The 18,352-nt window shown below is 38.2% G+C and overlaps 2 protein-coding genes across 2 annotated transcripts in view; one reads left to right on the top strand and one right to left on the bottom strand.

Annotated features, from left to right (window-relative positions):
- The window catches only part of LOC127500450 (B-cell receptor CD22-like), a 101,791-nt gene that overhangs the window by 68,570 nt on the left and 14,869 nt on the right, over window positions 1-18,352 (top strand). The window lies entirely within an intron of this gene.
- On the bottom strand, window positions 14,955-18,068 carry LOC127499038 (polymeric immunoglobulin receptor-like). The gene is made up of 4 exons (XM_051869157.1): window positions 17,818-18,068; window positions 15,779-16,096; window positions 15,352-15,660; window positions 14,955-15,272 (listed from the first exon to the last, which is right to left on the bottom strand). The coding sequence occupies exons 1-4, from the start codon at window positions 18,017-18,019 to the stop codon at window positions 14,962-14,964; spliced, it is 1,140 nt and encodes a 379-aa protein (XP_051725117.1). The 5' UTR covers window positions 18,020-18,068; the 3' UTR covers window positions 14,955-14,961.

The following is an 18,352-nucleotide window of genomic DNA, read 5'->3' as shown; positions in this document are numbered from 1 at the left end:
CATCATTTCTCACCTGTAACATCGATCAGGACTCGTGTGATGAAGCTCTTGTGTCCTTGATCAGACTGAACTCCACACCAGTATTCTGAATGTTGTTCAGTCACATGACTGATTCTTCCCGTCAGGAGCTGCTCTTCTCTGTCATCATACAGCTGGATCTTTCCCTCAGGACTCCATCTTCTGCTCTCCTTCACAGACGTCTCTTCAGCACAGAGATCAGCTCCAGATCTCCAGCAGAGAAACTTCACATCACTAATGTGGGATTGTGGGTATTTGCAGCTGATGTTCACAGATCCTCCTGCAGCAGCTGATAGACTGATGCTCTTCACACAACAATCATCTGTTTCAGATCCAAATCAAGTGCAGCAGTGTTACAATTACCAGATATATTCATGGATTCTGTCAAATAATACAGAAATGAATGAAAGCGTCTCACCGTCTCTGATGTCCAGATTAAACTCAGAGAAGACACTGTATTCTTCAGAAACTTTGACTGTAATCTCATATTCTCCAGAGTCGTTCTCATTCAGCTCTCTGATAAACACACGTAAGAGACCTGCAGATCTGTCATCATGAACGGAGAATCGTCTGTCCTGTTTCCATTCTGCTGCTCTGTTAGAGTTTATTACAGTGAAACATTGATCTGCTGCAGTTTTACAGATGTTTATCAAAGGACTCGCTTCTTGCATCTCATATTTGTAGTTTATAATGATGTTTCCTCCTGAATATCCTCTCACACTCCTGATTTGTTGATCTGTTGAACACAAACCCAGATATCAGCATGATGATGAAGAATGTTCAATCACTGACACACACACACACTACTCTGCTGCTGGCATCAATTATTTTGACTGTAAATCTTAAATTGTACAATAAAAATACTTTGTATTTGTCCTGGATATTGATTTTTTAACATATTTTAGTTTCACGAGTGAACGGCAGTAATTACAGTCAGTGTTGAGTATGGTGATGTTGTGGAGATCATCATGGGTTTGAGGGTCTCAGTTACTCACCTCTTATAACCTTCAGATTCACTTCAGTGTAGAAATCTTTTCCAACTCTTTCAGTTCCACACCAGTACGTGTCAGAATCCAGTTCTCTCAGATCTCTGATGGTCACAGTGAAGACTGCTGATCTTGTGTCGTCATACAGAGAGAATCTTCCAGAATGAACCCATTTATCTTTCTCATCAGTCTTGATTTGGTCTGTGTAGTCTGACCACTGTCCTCTACAAAAAATACTTTATATATGCTGTATATCCTTCATCATATTTGCATGTGATCGTGACTCCTCCTCCTGAATATCCTGTCACACTGATGGAGCTCACGACACCTACAACAAACCAGCATTAAAAAACACTTAATATATTTATGATAAGGAACGGAGATGCACTTTCAAATTTCCAAAAAAAAAAAAAAAACAGTCAATTCAACATCATGAACTGAAGTGAAAGACTCTCCTCATCAAATCTGTGCTGTTTTAGTTCAGATTCTTACCAGGAATCATCATCAGAGTGAAAGTCAAGATGATCTTCATTCTTCTCTCTTATTAAATGATCTTCTCTGTTGTCAGTAGATTCAGTTCTTCTGAAGCTCTCGATGTGTGTTCAGATGAGTTTTGAGTGTTTCTTTCCTGGTTACATGTTTAACATGAAGTGCTGAATGTGACGGAGACGCCCACTTCCTCTGAGAGAGAGTGAAAGTGAAAGTGAAAGTAAGACACTGGACAGTGACATCTGATGGTCACAAACAGCAGCGGTTCACATGGTTACCTTATAAATGCATGTATCTCTTTGATTAATTATTATACCAGTGAGAATATCAATTACACTTTAAGATTTAACTTAATAATCATCCAAACATCATTAACATGGAGACAAATTTAAGGCTCAGTACACATCATTTGTCTTTCAGTTTGAATGACATTTGCCATTTAATTACTAAATATCATAATAAGTTAAATATAATATCAATAAATATATAAGTGAATTCTCATTCATAAACCTCACCATCTGTTGAGTTTTCCAGCGTATCTTTGTTTGAATGACTCTTTTACTGCTTCAGTGAATCTGGTCTCCACAGGGACACACATGAAACACATCAGATAAAACCTGCTGGAAACCACAAACCACAAAAGAGTGACAAATAAACCTGAAGTGAGTGTGAAAGTCTCGAGGACTGAGAGTCAAGCGGCTCCATCTGTAGCTCCATCTCCATCCATCTCCAGTGTTGATCAGTCTGATCTCCTGATGATGGAGGAGAGTCGCTGCTCATGTTCAGAGCTGAACCAACCCATTCTCATCAGTCTGCGTATAAATAACACGACTTTACACTTTCCAATTGCGCGCAATACATACGCCAAAGTCCCATTTTGCGTGCATATGATACGCCAATCCTTCCCATTAACTTCGGTGGAGAGCAACGGCAATGACGTCACCAGCGATGCTCGGTTCGCCCAGCCCAGTTCACCTGATGCGCACTTCTTCAAACAGGTAAGGGCAACAATCTTAAAAAAAAAAAAACAAAAAAAAAACGGTATTTATAAATGAACAGATATTAAAAATCCAAAACAAATATTAAAGACACTGTCACATATAGATGAATTAACTAAATTATTAACTAAATTAAATTATATAAACTAAATATTGATTTTTACAACGGAATTAATCAATACTGAATTTACCTAAGCTGGTCAATGACACCATTTTGTTCTAGCGATATTAATTTCCTGTTATCACTGTAAAGCTGCTTTGACACAATCTGGATTGTAAAAAGCGCCAGATTGACTTTTACTTTAAACACACATGAGTCATGTAAAACATGATTTTAACACAATTAAAATCATATTAATGAAAACTCACCCACCCTGTCAGCTATCATAACTCTACACAAAACTCATCTCAACAAAACCAAGACATTTAACAGGCGATTACTCACATGTGCCACTAGATGGAGCCGAAGGTTTCAATTACCCTTCTGATAAACAGAGAATTACAAACACAAACTCTACAGAGATTCAAACAGACTAATTTAATAACTTAACTAAAAAAGACTAATCCAACAACTGAAGGCTAATTTAAAAATATCTCTTTACCAGTAATTTATTCCTGCAGATAGAAAAAAGATCCAAACAGTCGTGCTGACGGGACTTTAACATTTGAACACCAAGACATTTTATAAAACACAATGAGCTTGTGCTTCCCTTTGATAATGTAAAAACCAAAGTCAACAGAAGCATCTACATGTGCTTCAGACAACCAGAACAAAACCTTCTGAAAGAAGAACTGCAATATATTATAATTCATATTTTATAATACAATCCAAATTCACAGCATCTCTTCATGGAGGATGTTACAATATGTTATATTTATGGTCAGCAGGATGTGACAGACCATGTATGGTTGACTTGCGAGTCCTGTATAAATTATGTCATTGAGATGCGCAAGCACGTGAAGTAAAGTAGAAGCACTGAGAAGCATGCGGTTGTGAGATTCTTTATTTAAAGTGATTAACAGTAAGAAGCAAGCATAACATGGTGGCAGCGGTAAATTACTGAATAAAAGTAAAAGACTGAGTTAAGTTTGCTATCGAGAAAGTAACAGAGAGAGAGAGAGAGAGAGAGAGAGACGATCATGGAGGGTGCATTCGGACTGAAACCGCCAGCGAATTTGGACTGGAATGCAGCGTGCTTGATTAGAGACAGTATAGTATGGAAGCCCGTTTCCGCCACAATTGAGTAAAAAAATATTATTCTGTAAGTCATAATAATGAGAAACTTTCTCATAATTATGACTTAGTATCTCATTATATTGAGAAAGTTTCTCGTAATAATGACTTAGTATCTCATAATAATGAGAAACTTTCTCGTAATTATGGCTTAGTTTCTTATAATGAGAAACTTTCTCATAATAATGACTTAGTTTCTCATAATAATGAGAAACTTTCTCGTAATTATGACTTAGTTTCTCATAATAATGAGAAACTTCTACGCATGCGCAAAGCAGCGGAGCAGTGACACGCTAGCGACATCCGCTGGTCAAGTCAAGTCAAGTCAAGTCACCTTTATTTATATAGCGCTTTTTACAATGTAGATTGTGTCAAAGCAGCTTTACATTGATAACTGGTACATTGTTTGGCTGCACAGCAGCTCTTAAAGAATAGTGTCAATGCAGGCAGATCAAAGCACTGTTGAATATCAAATGTCAAGTCAAGTGTCCCCAACTAAGCAAGCCAGAAGCGACAGCGGCAAGGAACCCAAACTCCATCAGGTGACATCAGGTGGCAGACAAGTGGCAAATTGGTGTTAAAATGGAGAAAAAAACCTTGGGAGAAACCAGGCTTAGTCGGGGTGCCAGTTCTCCTCTGGCCAACAGTACTTTGTTACAATTCAGGTTGCTATCATAAGTCCAATAGGATCGCAACATTAAAAGTATTTATTTCAGTTCCATCCAATTGAGGATCGTATTCATCACGCCGGTATGGACGGTTGTTGAGGAACTGTGTCGTGGCTGTCGTGTCGATGAGGCCCTCACAGTGGATGATCTAGTTGACTCAATCTCTGCTGATACTTCAGGGCTGCGTTGTGGTCGTGTCAAGGTGCAGGTCCTTGGTCTCACCTGGATACGGCCCGGATCCGGCTGACTACGGTGAACCTCGGGATAAACAGAAAGACTAATATTAGCGTAGATGCCATTCTTCTTCTGATGTAACGGGTACATCAGGTGTTATAGGAAGTGTTCCCGGTTCCGGCTGACCTAATTTATGCAGCCTAATAATCCTTTAACGGATTTGAAAATATAAATTGGTAATGTATTATGTGTATGCCAGGTTAAAGAGATGCGTTTTTAGTCTAGATTTAAACTGACAGAGTGTGTCTGCTTCCCGAACAATGCTAGGAAGATTGTTCCAGAGTTTAGGTGCCAAATAGGAGAAGGATCTACCGCCTGCGGTTGATTTTGATATTCTAGGTATTATCAGCTGGCCTGAATTCTGAGATCGCAATAGACGTGAAGGACTATAATGAATTAGGAGCTCGCTCAGGTACTGGGGAGCTAAACCATTTAGTGCTTTGTAAGTAATTAGCAAGATTTTAAAATCTATACGATGTTTAACAGGAAGCCAATGCAGTGTTGACAGAACTGGGCTAATATGGTCATACTTCCTGGTTCTAGTAAGAACTCTAGCTGCTGCATTTTGTACGAGCTGTAGTTTATTTATCAGGCGAGCAGAACAACCACCCAGTAGAGCATTACAGTAATCTAGCCTTGAGGTCATGAACGCATGAACTAACTGTTCTGCATTTTTCATTGAGAGCATATGTCGTAGTTTAGATATATTTTTAAGATGGAAGAATGCGGTTTTACAGATGCTAGTAACATGGCCTTCAAATGAAAGATTGGTATCAAAGAGCACACCCAGGTTCCTAACTGACGACGAAGACTTAACAGAGCAGCCATCAAGTGTTAGACAATATTCTAGGTTATTACGTGAAGAAGTTTTTGGTCCAAAAATTAGAATCTCTGTTTTTTCTGAATTTAGTAGTAGGAAATTACTGGTCATCCAATTTTTTATATCAGCTATGCATTCCGTTAATTTTGTGAATTGGTAAGTTTCGTCAGGGCGCGAAGAAATATAGAGCTGAGTATCATCAGCGTAACAGTGAAAACTAACGCCATGCTTCCTAATGATATCTCCCAAGGGTAGCATTTACAGAGTGAACAGTAACGGTCCTAGTACTGAGCCTTGTGGTACTCCATATTGAACTTGTGATCGATATGACATGTCTTCGTTTACTACTACAAACTGATAACGGTCAGATAAGTATGATTTGATCCATGACAATGCAATTCCACTAATGCCAACATAATTTTCGAGTCTATTTAAAAGAATATTGTGATCAATAGTGTCAAATGCTGCACTAAGATCCAGTAACACTAATAGAGAGATACAACCACGATCTGATGATAAGAGCAAATCATTAGTAACTCTAATGAGAGCAGTCTCAGTACTATGGTACGGTCTAAATCCTGACTGGAAATCCTCACAGATACCATTTCTTTCTAAAAAGGAACATAGCTGTGATGATACTGCCTTTTCTAGTATTTTTGACAGAAAAGTGAGATTTGAGATCGGCCTGTAATTGACTAATTCTCTAGGATCAAGTTGTGGTTTTTTAATAAGAGGTTTAATAATAGCCAGCTTAAAAGTTTTTGGTACGTATCCTAATGATAAAGATGAATTGACGATATTGAGAAGAGGGTCTATGACCTCTGGAAGCATTTCTTTCAATAGCTTAGTCGGTATAGGGTCTAACATACATGTTGTTGATTTTGATGATTTAACAAGTTTAGACAATTCTTCCTCTCCTAAAGCAGTAAATGAATTGAATTTTTCCTCAGGGACACTACAATGCACTATCTGACACGATACTGTAGTAGACGGTTGCATGGTTATTATTTTTTCTCTAATATTATCAATCTTGCAAGTAAAGAAGTTCATAAAGTCATTACTGCTGTGCTCTTTGGAAACATCAGAAGTTGAAGCTTTATTTCTTGTTAATTTAGCCACTGTATCAAATAAATACCTAGGGTTGTGTTTATTTTCTTCTAAGAGTTTTGAAAAATAGGCAGATCTAGCAGATTTTAAGGCCTTTCTGTACTCATCAACATCGAGGTCTTCTAAGCTGTCTGGTATGCTAAGGCGATGAAAAAGATCAGGAAGATTATTTATAAAGCAATCTTTAGTGGTAGAAGTGATGGTTCTACCATATTTATGGCATGGAGGCAGTTTAGCCGCCTTGACTAAATGTAGTATACACGAGACTAGATAATGATCTGAGATGTCGTCACTCTGCTGCAGAATTTCAACAGCATCAATATCGATTCCATGTGACAATATTAGATCTAAAGTATGATTACGACAATGAGTGGGTCCTGACACATGTTGTGTAACACCAATAGAGTTTAGAATATCTGCAAATGCCAATCCTAATGCGTCTTTTTCATTATCTACATGAATATTAAAATCACCAACAACAAGGACTTTATCTGCAGCTAGTACTAACTCTGATAGAAAGTCAGCAAATTCTTTGATAAAGACTGTATGGTGCCCTGGTGGCCTGTATACAGAAGCCAGCACAAATGTCAACTTACATAATGTTACGTAAAGTACCATAGTTTCGAAGGAATTATATTTAAAAGACTTCTGACTAATACTGTAAATATTACTATAGATTACAGCAACACCTCCCCCTTTGCCTTTCTGACGGGCATTGTGTCGATAATCATAACCTTGAGGACTAGACTCATTTAAAGTAATGTAATCGTCCGGTTTTAGCCAAGTTTCTGTCAAACACAGCACATCTAGGTCATTATCTTTGATAATATCATTAACAATAAGTGATTTTGAAGAAAGGGATCTAATATTTAACAACCCGAGTTTTATCATTTGTTTAGCATTATTATCTCTATTTTTTATTTGTTGAACATCAATTAAATTTTTACCATTAAATGGGTTTGGAAGTTTTTTGTTTTTACTAATTCGGGGTACAGACACAGTCTCTATTTGAAAATATCTAGGTGTAAGAGTTTCTATGTGTTGAGAGTTATCTGAATTTTCTGACTTCTGTAACGTGAGGCAGCTAGCAGACGGTCGGTTTAGCCAGTCTGTCTGCTTTCTGACCTGGGCCCCAGTTTGTCATGTTTCAGTTCTAAGACTATGTGCCATATTACTAGAGAGAAGAGCAGCACCATCTCGGGAGGGATGAATACCATCTCTTTTTAACAGGTCAGGTCTGCCCCAAAAACTTTTCCAATTGTCTATGAAACCTATATTATTTTGCGGACACCACTTAGACAGCCAGCCATTGAGTGATGATAATCTGCTAACTATCTCATCACTCCGACGAACAGGAAGGGGGCCAGAGCAAATTACTTCTCCTGACATTGTACTTGCGAGTTCACACACCTCTTTAATGTTAATTTTAGTGATCTCCGACTGGCGAAGTCGAACATCATTAGTGCCGACGTGAATAATAATCTTAGAGTATTTACGATTAGCATTAGCCAGCACTTTTAAATTTGCTTTGATGTCAGGTGCTCTGGCTCCCGGCAAACATGTGACTATGGTGGCTGGTGTCTCTATTTTCACGTTCCGTGTAATAGAATCGCCAATAACTAGGGCACTTTCAACAGGATTCTCAGTGGGTGTATCACTGAGTGGGGAGAACCTGTTTGATGTTCTTATTGGAACGGAAGAGTGGTGTTTTCAGGTAGCAATGCTGGGAGAGGATGACATGACTCACCGTGTTTGTAGACTGATCCGACTTACCACAGCTGTTTGAAGAACGCGTTGAAAAAGGAGCGCGCGAGAGACTGTTAACAAGCTAGCGCTGCAAATGCAAATGCGTTGTAACAGCGATTTAGATTCAAATATTACAAGCTAGCGACGTCAGATTAGTGTGGTAGGCAATATTACATATAAGGTAATAAAAAAATAAGCAACAATGAATAAAAGTAAGAGATTCAAAACAAAGCTATACGGAGTTACAGACGCAAACCAATCTGAGCAGCGAGGCAGACAGGAGCAATGGTCAAATGCGATAACTCCGCAACCATGGCACTTTCTGCAAAAGTGTAATCTATAATATCGTTAAATAAATAACATTATTGATAAATTATCAGTAGCCTATGAGACGGGATATAGTCGTTTATTCATTTGTAACATTCATTTGTATTTTTGTGTAAGAACAAGCACTGGGGGCACTAAAAGACAACCAACGCAAACAGGCTTTGTACTACAACAGAGGAGCCTGTATATGTAATGTCATTGAGATGCGCAAGCATGTGAAGTAAAGTAGAAGCACTGAGAAGCATGCGGTTGTGAGATTCTTTATTTAAAGTGATTAACAATAAGAAGCAAGCATATAACAGAGTGGAAAGTGTGTGTCCATCGCTGCTAAAGAAACCACTTCCTGTTTTTATGATATACGCAGGCGGCTGAAGCACATACTGGTTCGACTAAACGAATATACAATGCAAGAGCAAAAGAAAACCACAAGCTGAAGAGCTTCTCATTTTAGTTTCTCTTTATCACACTGACCACATATTAAAAACCCTGCAAAACCTCACAAACACCCTTTAGCAATGCAACATATCTAAAACTTACCTCTAGATCATGTAGAATCTAATCTGATTAATTGTTTAAAAATAGTCATTTTGAAGTTTTAGAGAAACTAACTCAATATATTAAATACATAATGTATAATGGAGGACTTTTTATGATTTATAATTATGATTCACCTTCAACTTTGTTTCCATTGTTTCAACATGTATATGATGTTTACAGATATTCTGTGGGTTCATTAAATTTATTCATTTCAATTGACCAGTAAAAGTACAATTTTTAAATCACACATGGATAACTTGTTGATCATAAATGTTTTTCAGTCTCTTCCTCATTAAACAGTAAATATGATCAGCTCTTAGTCTTTATTGTCTTCTGCTCACAATGGATGTTGATCTTCTGTCTCTCTCTGTTCAGTCTCATGTGTCTCACTGTGGGTTTCCTGAGTAAACCTGTTTAATGTTCATAGAAAAGAACTAAATTTAGAGCCTGAAAGAAGCCTGTGGCTTTGAGATGGACGGAAACGGCCTGTTCATCATGGAAACTCAAACACAGTGTTCATGAAACACTTCATGAAGAAAAAAGATCATCAAAGCTTTTACATTTTGAAACACTTTTAATAATAACAAAAGAAAGAAACAAACAAAAAATATAATACTAATAATCATGATTAAAATTAAGGCCTTGTCAAACAAACTGTTGGCCTATAAACCTGCACATTCACAGAGCACCATGTGAAGTAGGGATGGGCCATATGGACTTAAAACTATATTACAGTGTTTTCTGGTATTTGTTGCAATAACGATATCAATGATGATATAAATATTTTTGGCTACAAGTGATAGCTGCATGCAGTCTTGAGAGACTCAGAAACACAAACAGTGATTCAAAGTAAAATGTACCCATCATCAAATAGGCTCCTATAATGGTGCTTTACCACTACATGGGACGGCACAGCACAGTTCGCTTAAATATTACAACCTCGGTGGAGGTTCCAAGCGTGCTGTACCGATACTAAATGTGACGTGTAAACACTGCAGATCACTTATTGGTCAGAGAGAATCGTCACTACCAGCGTCATTGGATTTTAAACACGAGACACCAAACCCCTAGCGGGTTTAAAGCTGCAGTCCGTACGTTTTGCCTCTTTGTCGCCATCTCTGTTTTTACCCTGCAATTGCAGTTATTTGTGGAATTATTTTATGTGGGTTGTGCTTCGGCACGGGTCCTCAGCGTGGATTAATCTAATGTTTGCTGTCAGTCACCATACCGGTGCGGATAATGTACTTCAGAATCACAGATTGCAGTCTTGGAAGTATGACCAAAATAAGTAACATGTCTCCCACTTTTGTTATGACCAACTGAGGAAAAAAGCATTACAATGAATCACGCTGCCAATGGTGATTAAATATAACGACTGCTTAGCTCAGATCACATCAAACCGTGCAAATTATTATTATTGTTATACTTTGTTCTCAAGTTGGTAATGTTAACAACATCAGCATTGCGTGACTATGTGTATTTAGTGAGTATTAGCGTTACCTGTAGATTTCAATTTCTGTAGCCACTCCGCAGTCTGACGTCTTTTGCTTTTGACTACGGGTTAATCTCCAGCTGTCACCAATGATTGTCGTTTGGTCCTTTCTGGATTACAATCCACCATCAAAATGACATGACTAATGACGCAAAGACGAACGACGGCATGCTCAAATTTCCTGCAGAAACCCACCAGTACCGATTTTATTATAAAACGTTATTACAAGCTTACCATTGTGAATCTGGCTGAAGTAAAGAGAGAGTTTTGAGCTCTGGCTGTTTAAGTACTTGCTCAAAAATTGATTTTCGATAAAAAAAAAAAATTACGGACTGCAGCTTTAAAGGTTGCACTTTATTTTACAGTATGTGTACTTACAGTGTACTTACCTAAGAAAGTACAGGTTAATATAAGGTAACTACATGGGTTAAGGTTAGGTTTAGAGGTAGGTTTAGGGGTAGGTTCAGGGTTAGTACCTAGTTATTACCCAGTTATTGTAATAACTATAATACGTACATTGTATGTACATGGGGAACAAGACTGTAAAATAAAGTGCTACCGCTTTAAATAGTCAGCAACAGCCACCGCAGTATCATTTGTTCACTTGACTTTTTTAAACCACTTGCTTTAAATGACCAGCGCACGCAACCTGAAAAAAGAAAAGGCTGTATTGTGGTCACTAGACAAGGTGAAGACTCGTTGGTAGCCGAGGAGCGGATCCACAGCAGTAAAGGCGGTGCAACTATATCAGTCTATAATCCCACCCGGTACTAAAAGGTACTAAACTGCAGTGGAAAAGCAAACCGAAAGTAAAGTGAGCCTAGTCGTACCACGCAGTGGAAAAGAGTCATGATATACCAATTACATAAAAGAATAAATACAGTCAAAATCCAAACACCAGAGGAAATCAAAAAGTTATAGTTTTTCTTCTGTAAAAGTGCAGATAATGTTTAAATAGTGCAACTGTGCTGAAAAACATCACACAATAATAATTCAAATCAATTACAAGTTTGAAACGTAAACACAGATTCTCTATTTATTCATACTCTCATGGTGCAAACAGTGGCAAAAATAGTGCAAACAGGAAAAGTAACAATCCGAACCATGTCTTCAGATAGGTTACAAAATGAAGTGTAAACAATCAAGCATTAATGATAAAACTTAAGTAATTAGAATTAAAACTTGGTAACCATGTATGAATGAAAACACATGAATGCATATTTGAAGTGAAGTGACGTGTAGCCAAGAATGGTGTCCCTGTCCCATACTCGAAATTGTGCTCTGCATTTCACCCATCCAAGTACACACACACACACACACAGCAGTGAGTATTGAACACACACACACACACACACACACACACACACACACACACACACACACACACACTTGATTCCAGCACCGGCAGGAAATGACTGAGGTGTCGTTGAGCAAGGCACCTAACCCCCCAGGCGCCACGGCAAAAATGTCCGCCCACTGCTCCGGGTGTGTGTGTATCACGGTTTGCAGTGTGTGTGTGATCACTACTCTCTGCTCCTTTGCAGAGTGCAAATTCCGAGTATGGGTTACATCTATATATTTCCAACAACCTGAATAAAAAATATTTTTATAATATTAAATTCACAGCATCTCTTTATGGAGTGGAAAGTGTGTGTCCATCATTGCTAAAGAAACCACTTCCTGTTTTTATGATATACGCAGGTGCCTGAAGTGCATTTTAGTTCGACTTTTAACTCTTTCCCTGCCAGCGTTTTTGAAAAAAAGATGCCGGTTAGACACAGCATTTTTGATCATTTTTACAAAGGTTCATGGCCCGCAGAACATTTTGTTGTATGAATATGCATACTTTGTTGTATGCAATAAATCAAAATAATCAAAAGAGCCCCTGCTTTAAAAAAAAAAAAAAAAAGAAAGAAAAAAAGTTGAGAAAATCGCATTTTTGTCAAAGACTATGTCTGGACCGAATTCAGAATGATGATCAAAACATAGATGGAGTAGATTGAGTCCATCAACACCCCTAATGCTTGAACAGTCCTATAGCTCATTCAGGGTCAACATTTCATTCAGTAACATTAGGCAGTTTTGATGTATGTGCTGTTTAATGTTGATGATCACATTATTTTACATATGCATAGGATTACATATGATGGCACTTGTTTCTGCTTCTACTTCACCTGAGTTTTGATCAGGATATTCAGTAATGTTCCAGAAGATGCGTAATAGCACCCCTTACCATATAACAGTGAAAACATGGAAAGCCGGAAATTTCTGTGAATGGTGAGGAAGCGTTGTCTCATAAATAATGGAAAATTCCATTACTGGCAGGGAAAGAGTTAGGTTCAAGGTGGTCCACAGGCTGAGAGTCTGGAGCTGGAGAGAAGCCAGAGAATGCCTATTTGAATTAAGCACAAGTGTTTATTTTGAGAAGGTGAAATAAAGAGTTTTGTGAGTTTGTCTTCTTACGAACCTCTTCACAAAGACATCACAATGTCCTCATTTGGTAAAAAGACTATTCAAAACACACACTTTATTTCAGGGTTTGGGTTAGTCTGTAGTACTATAATCTGTAGTAGTACAGTATAATCTGATTCATAGATAAACTGTTTGTGTTCATGAAGGACAGCATCACCTCATCTTAATAAACACTCAGTCACAGTGAATCCTCCAATCAGCAGCAGAGTCGAACACAAAGAAATAATGTTGAACAAAGAGAAATCTGAAAATACATAAACACATTATAGTGAAACAGGGACATAGATATGCAACATCCATGTCAAATATACACAGTTGTTAATGAATGTAAAGTGAAAATCTGAGCTGTAATATATTTATGTTAAACAATGTTATTTACAAACATATCAAGCACCAAAGTTAGACATCAGTTCCCAGTCTTGCTGAACAATTTTATTATTAGCTCATCAGCTCTTTAAATCAATGACAATTTGTTTAACCCGCCAACTGATTGAACAGATACTGTTCAACAACAGGATATACATAAGAACTCGCTTTAAAATGGCGGTAAGCTAAAAGAACGTTTTCAAAACGTTTTAATGAAAGCTTTCATTTTATTTTATTCTATTCTGAATGAACGTTTCTACTGCTTTTTTTTTTTTTTTTTACAATGGAATGGAAATTAGTACAGGGTCTCGAGACATGTTTAAAAAGTTATTTTAACTTGACATGCCATTGTAAAAATGCAGCGCTCGTGTGTAAGCGGAAAAGAGAAACAAGCAATGGTCAAAAATGTCCATCTAGCACATGATTGCATAGAACAACCAATCAAAAATCAAAAGCAACGTACAAACAAATGCCTTCTTTTATATATGCTTTATTATCTACGAATAATACAACATTTCACAACTAGAAAACCTTTCACATACCTTTCACATACAAAAAAAGCAAAGAATAAGAAAAGATAATTGTATTACAGAAAGATATATCTGTGAAGGTACATAAGATGTCATTATATAATTGCATCAAAATCTCATTCTGTGTTATGACAAAGTCATAAAAACCTATATTATTTGTGAAGTGATGTGTATAAATTTTCAAAAAGATCAGTGACTTACCGATATTAACAGTGAGGTTGACTTTAGTGGTGATTTGAGCTCCACACCAGTATATCCCAGAATCCTCTTCTCTCAGATCAGTGATGTTTACAGTAAAGACTCCAGTAGAAGCTTCATCACTGAAAGAGAATCGATCATCTCTGATCGTCTCCAATGAAACTCCATCCTTCACACACATGGAGGGTTCATGTGCTTTGCAGAAGAGTTTCTGATGTTCATCATGATGTTTGCACTGGATTGACATGTCGTCTCCTTCATACTTAGTCAAGTTCAGCTCTGGAAATGATTAGAAATATAAGAACATCAATTCACAGCCATAGTTTCACATATTCAGATGATAAACCTTCCTCACCCTCGTTCATGATGACGATCAGATGAGTGTAAAGATAATTCACGTCTGTCTCTAATGTCACTGCACACCAGTATTTCCCAGCATCCTCTGCTGTCAGTCCAGTGATGGTCCCAGTGAAGACACTTGCAGTGGCGTCATCATTCAGAGTCAATCTGTCAGTCTTGGTCTCTTTCTCTTCATTGAGAGTATTTCTATCTCTAGTGGAGCACTTCCCCTTACAGAGAGACTTTGACTTTGATTTATAGATTGAATCATAAGGGCAGATGATCTCAGCAGATTCTCCTTCACGTCTCACTACTGGAGCCACTGCAAACCAACAAACACAGACATTTAACACACATGATTCTGAATAGACTGTATTTACTACAATGAAATCATCTGAATTCACTCACTGATGATGTTGAGCTGAATTTTGGTGGTCAGGGAGATGAAAGTCAAATGTGTGTCTCTGGTTTCTGCTCCACACCAGTAAACTCCAGCATCTCTCACGCTCACATTACTGATGCTCACTGTAAAAACTCTCTCTTCATTTCTCTCAGATGAACCATTCATTTCTGTCACTGTAGATGTGCTGATGTTTTGACAGATGTGATTATCATCCTCTCTGCAGAAATGAATTTTATGTTGCTCTGGGATCTGACAGATGATGTTGACTTCTCCACCAAGATGAGCAGATTGTGTCACAAAAATTGCACCTGTAAACCAAGAGAAATGACATTAAACATTGGAACAAATATTTTATACATGCAAGATAAAGTATTTCTGGTTCCTCACCATCTGTGATGTTCAGCTGAAGTTCAGTGAAGCTCTCAGTATAGTGAGACACATTCACTCCACACCTGTATGTTCCTGCATCTGCAGCTTTCAGCTCTCTAAAAAACACCATCAAGACTCCTGCTCTGGTGTCGTCATATAAAGAAACATCTCCATTCTCCATCCATTCATCCTGAACTCCTGGATTCTTCCTCTCTGAACATCCATCTGATTCTTTACAGATATATTTTGGCTTGGTTTTATATTGAGGATGTTCACACTTGATCATCATACGACCTCCTGAGTACCCAATTACTTTAGATGCTTTATCTGTCAATCACAAATATCTGACTGAATCAGTGTGTTTATTGAATGCAAAATCTAGCCAGTACTGGAGAAGCAAACACTGTGAATTTATTAGATGACATTGATAGTTTGTTCTACTCACTCATTATGTCCAAATGAACAGTACTAATGATGGAGTAACTGTATGAGTGTCCATTGATCCAAACTCCACATAAATAAACTCCTCCATCATCTGGTGTCACAGCGGTAATTCTCACACTGAAGATATTTTTCTGTTTCTCATCAGAAATACTGAATCTTTCTTTCCTATTCCATATGCTGTAGATCATCTCAATAGAATCTTTTCCTTCTTTGAATATGATCTTGGAATCATTAATATGATTCTGTGAATATTCACAGCTGAATGTTGCAGTTTCTCCAATATTCACCATCTCTCTCTTTGACACTTTACAACATGAATCTGTAATTCACAAAATAAAGAAACTGATTTCACATACAGTGGGTACGGAAAGTATTCAGACCCCCTTAAATTTTTCACTCTTTGTTGTATTGCAGCCATTTGCTAAAATCATTTAAGTTCATTTTTTTTCCTCATTAATGTACACACAGCACCCCATATTGACAGAAAAACACAGAATTGTTGACATTTTTGCAGATTTATTAAAAAAGAAAAACTGAAATATCACATGGTCCTAAGTATTCAGACCCTTTGCTCAGTATTTAGTAGAAGCACCCTTTTGATCTAATACAGCCATGAGTCTTTTTGGGAAAGATGCAACAAGTTTTTCACACCTGGATTTGGGGATCCTCTGCCATTCTTCCTTGCAGATCCTCTCCTGTTCTGTCAGGTTGGATGGTAAACGTTGGTGGACAGCCATTTTTAGGTCTCTCCAGAGATGCTCAATTGGGTTTAAGTCAGGGCTCTGGCTGGGCCATTCAAGAACAGTCACGGAGTTGTTGTGAAGCCACTCCTTCGTTATTTTAGCTGTGTGCTTAGGGTCATTGTCTTGTTGGAAGGTAAACCTTCGGCCCAGTCTGAGGTCCTGAGCACTCTGGAGAAGGTTTTCGTCCAGGATATCCCTGTACTTGGCCGCATTCATCTTTCCCTCGATTGCAACCAGTCGTCCTGTCCCTGCAGCTGAAAAACACCCCCACAGCATGATGCTGCCAACACCATGCTTCACTGTTGGGACTGTATTGGACAGGTGATGAGCAGTGCCTGGTTTTCTCCACACATACCGCTTAGAATTAAGGCCAAAAAGTCCTATCTTGGTCTCATCAGACCAGAGAGTCCTTCAGGTGTTTTTTAGCAAACTCCATGCGGGCTTTCATGTGTCTTGCACTGAGGAGAGGCTTCCGTCGGGCCACTCTGCCATAAAGCCCCGACTGGTGGAGGGCTGCAGTGATGGTTGACTTTCTACAACTTTCTCCCATCTCCCGACTGCATCTCTGGAGCTCAGCCACAGTGATCTTTGGGTTCTTCTTTACCTCTCTCACCAAGGCTCTTCTCCCCCGATAGCTCAGTTTGGCCGGACGGCCAGCTCTAGGAAGGGTTCTGGTCGTCCCAAACGTCTTCCATTTAAGGATTATGGAGGCCACTGTGCTCTTAGGAACCTTAAGTGCAGCAGAAATTTTTTTGTAACCTTGGCCAGATCTGTGCCTTGCCACAATTCTGTCTCTGAGCTCTTCAGGCAGTTCCTTTGACCTCATGATTCTCATTTGCTCTGACTTGCACTGTGAGCTGTAAGGTCTTATATAGACAGGTGTGTGGCTTTCCTAATCAAGTCCAGTCAGTATAATCAAACACAGCTGGACTCAAATGAAGGTGTCGAACCATCTCAAGGATGATCAGAAGAAATGGACAGCACCTGAGTTAAATATATGAGTGTCACAGCAAAGGGTCTGAATACTTAGGACCATGTGATATTTCAGTTTTTCTTTTTTAATAAATCTGCAAAAATGTCAACAATTCTGTGTTTTTCTGTCAATATGGGGTGCTGTGTGTACATTAATGAGGAAAAAAATGAACTTAAATGATTTTAGCAAATGGCTGCAATATAACAAAGAGTGAAAAATTTAAGGGGGTCTGAATACTTTCCATACCCACTGTATACCTGTATAAAAGCTTTGAAATGATCGATAGTTTTACTAAACAAAGACTTTAACATTTAAACAACTGACCTTCTTTCACATTTAAAGCCATATTGATGTACCACTGGCCTTCAACCCCAATTTCGTATCTTCCAGCATCTTGGTGATTTAAATCTCTGATGTAGATCACAAGTTTTCCCTCATTGTTTTGAAACAGTGTGAATTGTCCTTCATTAATCCATGCATGTTTCTTATCATACAATATTGTCTTCCACTCAGATAACTTATGCATGTATTTCACAGAGTAACTGTACCAAAACCTCCGTGACTCAACAAGAAGACTTCCTCCAGAATATCCAGTGACACTAAAGCATCTCACTGCACCTGTCAATCAGATTGATACTGTGATCAGAAACCTCATGAACAGAAAACAGCATCATTACTGCAGTGATGAAAGAGAAAAGCTCTGACCTGAGATCAGGTAGAAAGTGAAGAAGATGAGGAGGATCTTCATTGTGAGTTGAGTTCAGTCACGGGATGTTTGTCTTCTTTATGACGAATGATCTCTGTGCGCAAGAGGGCTGTTAGTTAGGGTTTTTGTAGTATGACATCATATAGACCTCCT

This window comes from Ctenopharyngodon idella, chromosome 1 (genome assembly GCF_019924925.1).
Source record: "Ctenopharyngodon idella isolate HZGC_01 chromosome 1, HZGC01, whole genome shotgun sequence".
In the NCBI taxonomy this organism is placed as follows: domain Eukaryota; kingdom Metazoa; phylum Chordata; class Actinopteri; order Cypriniformes; family Xenocyprididae; genus Ctenopharyngodon; species Ctenopharyngodon idella.
The sequence above is the reverse complement of the archived record's forward strand: the minus strand, read 5'-3'. Positions and strand labels throughout refer to the sequence as shown.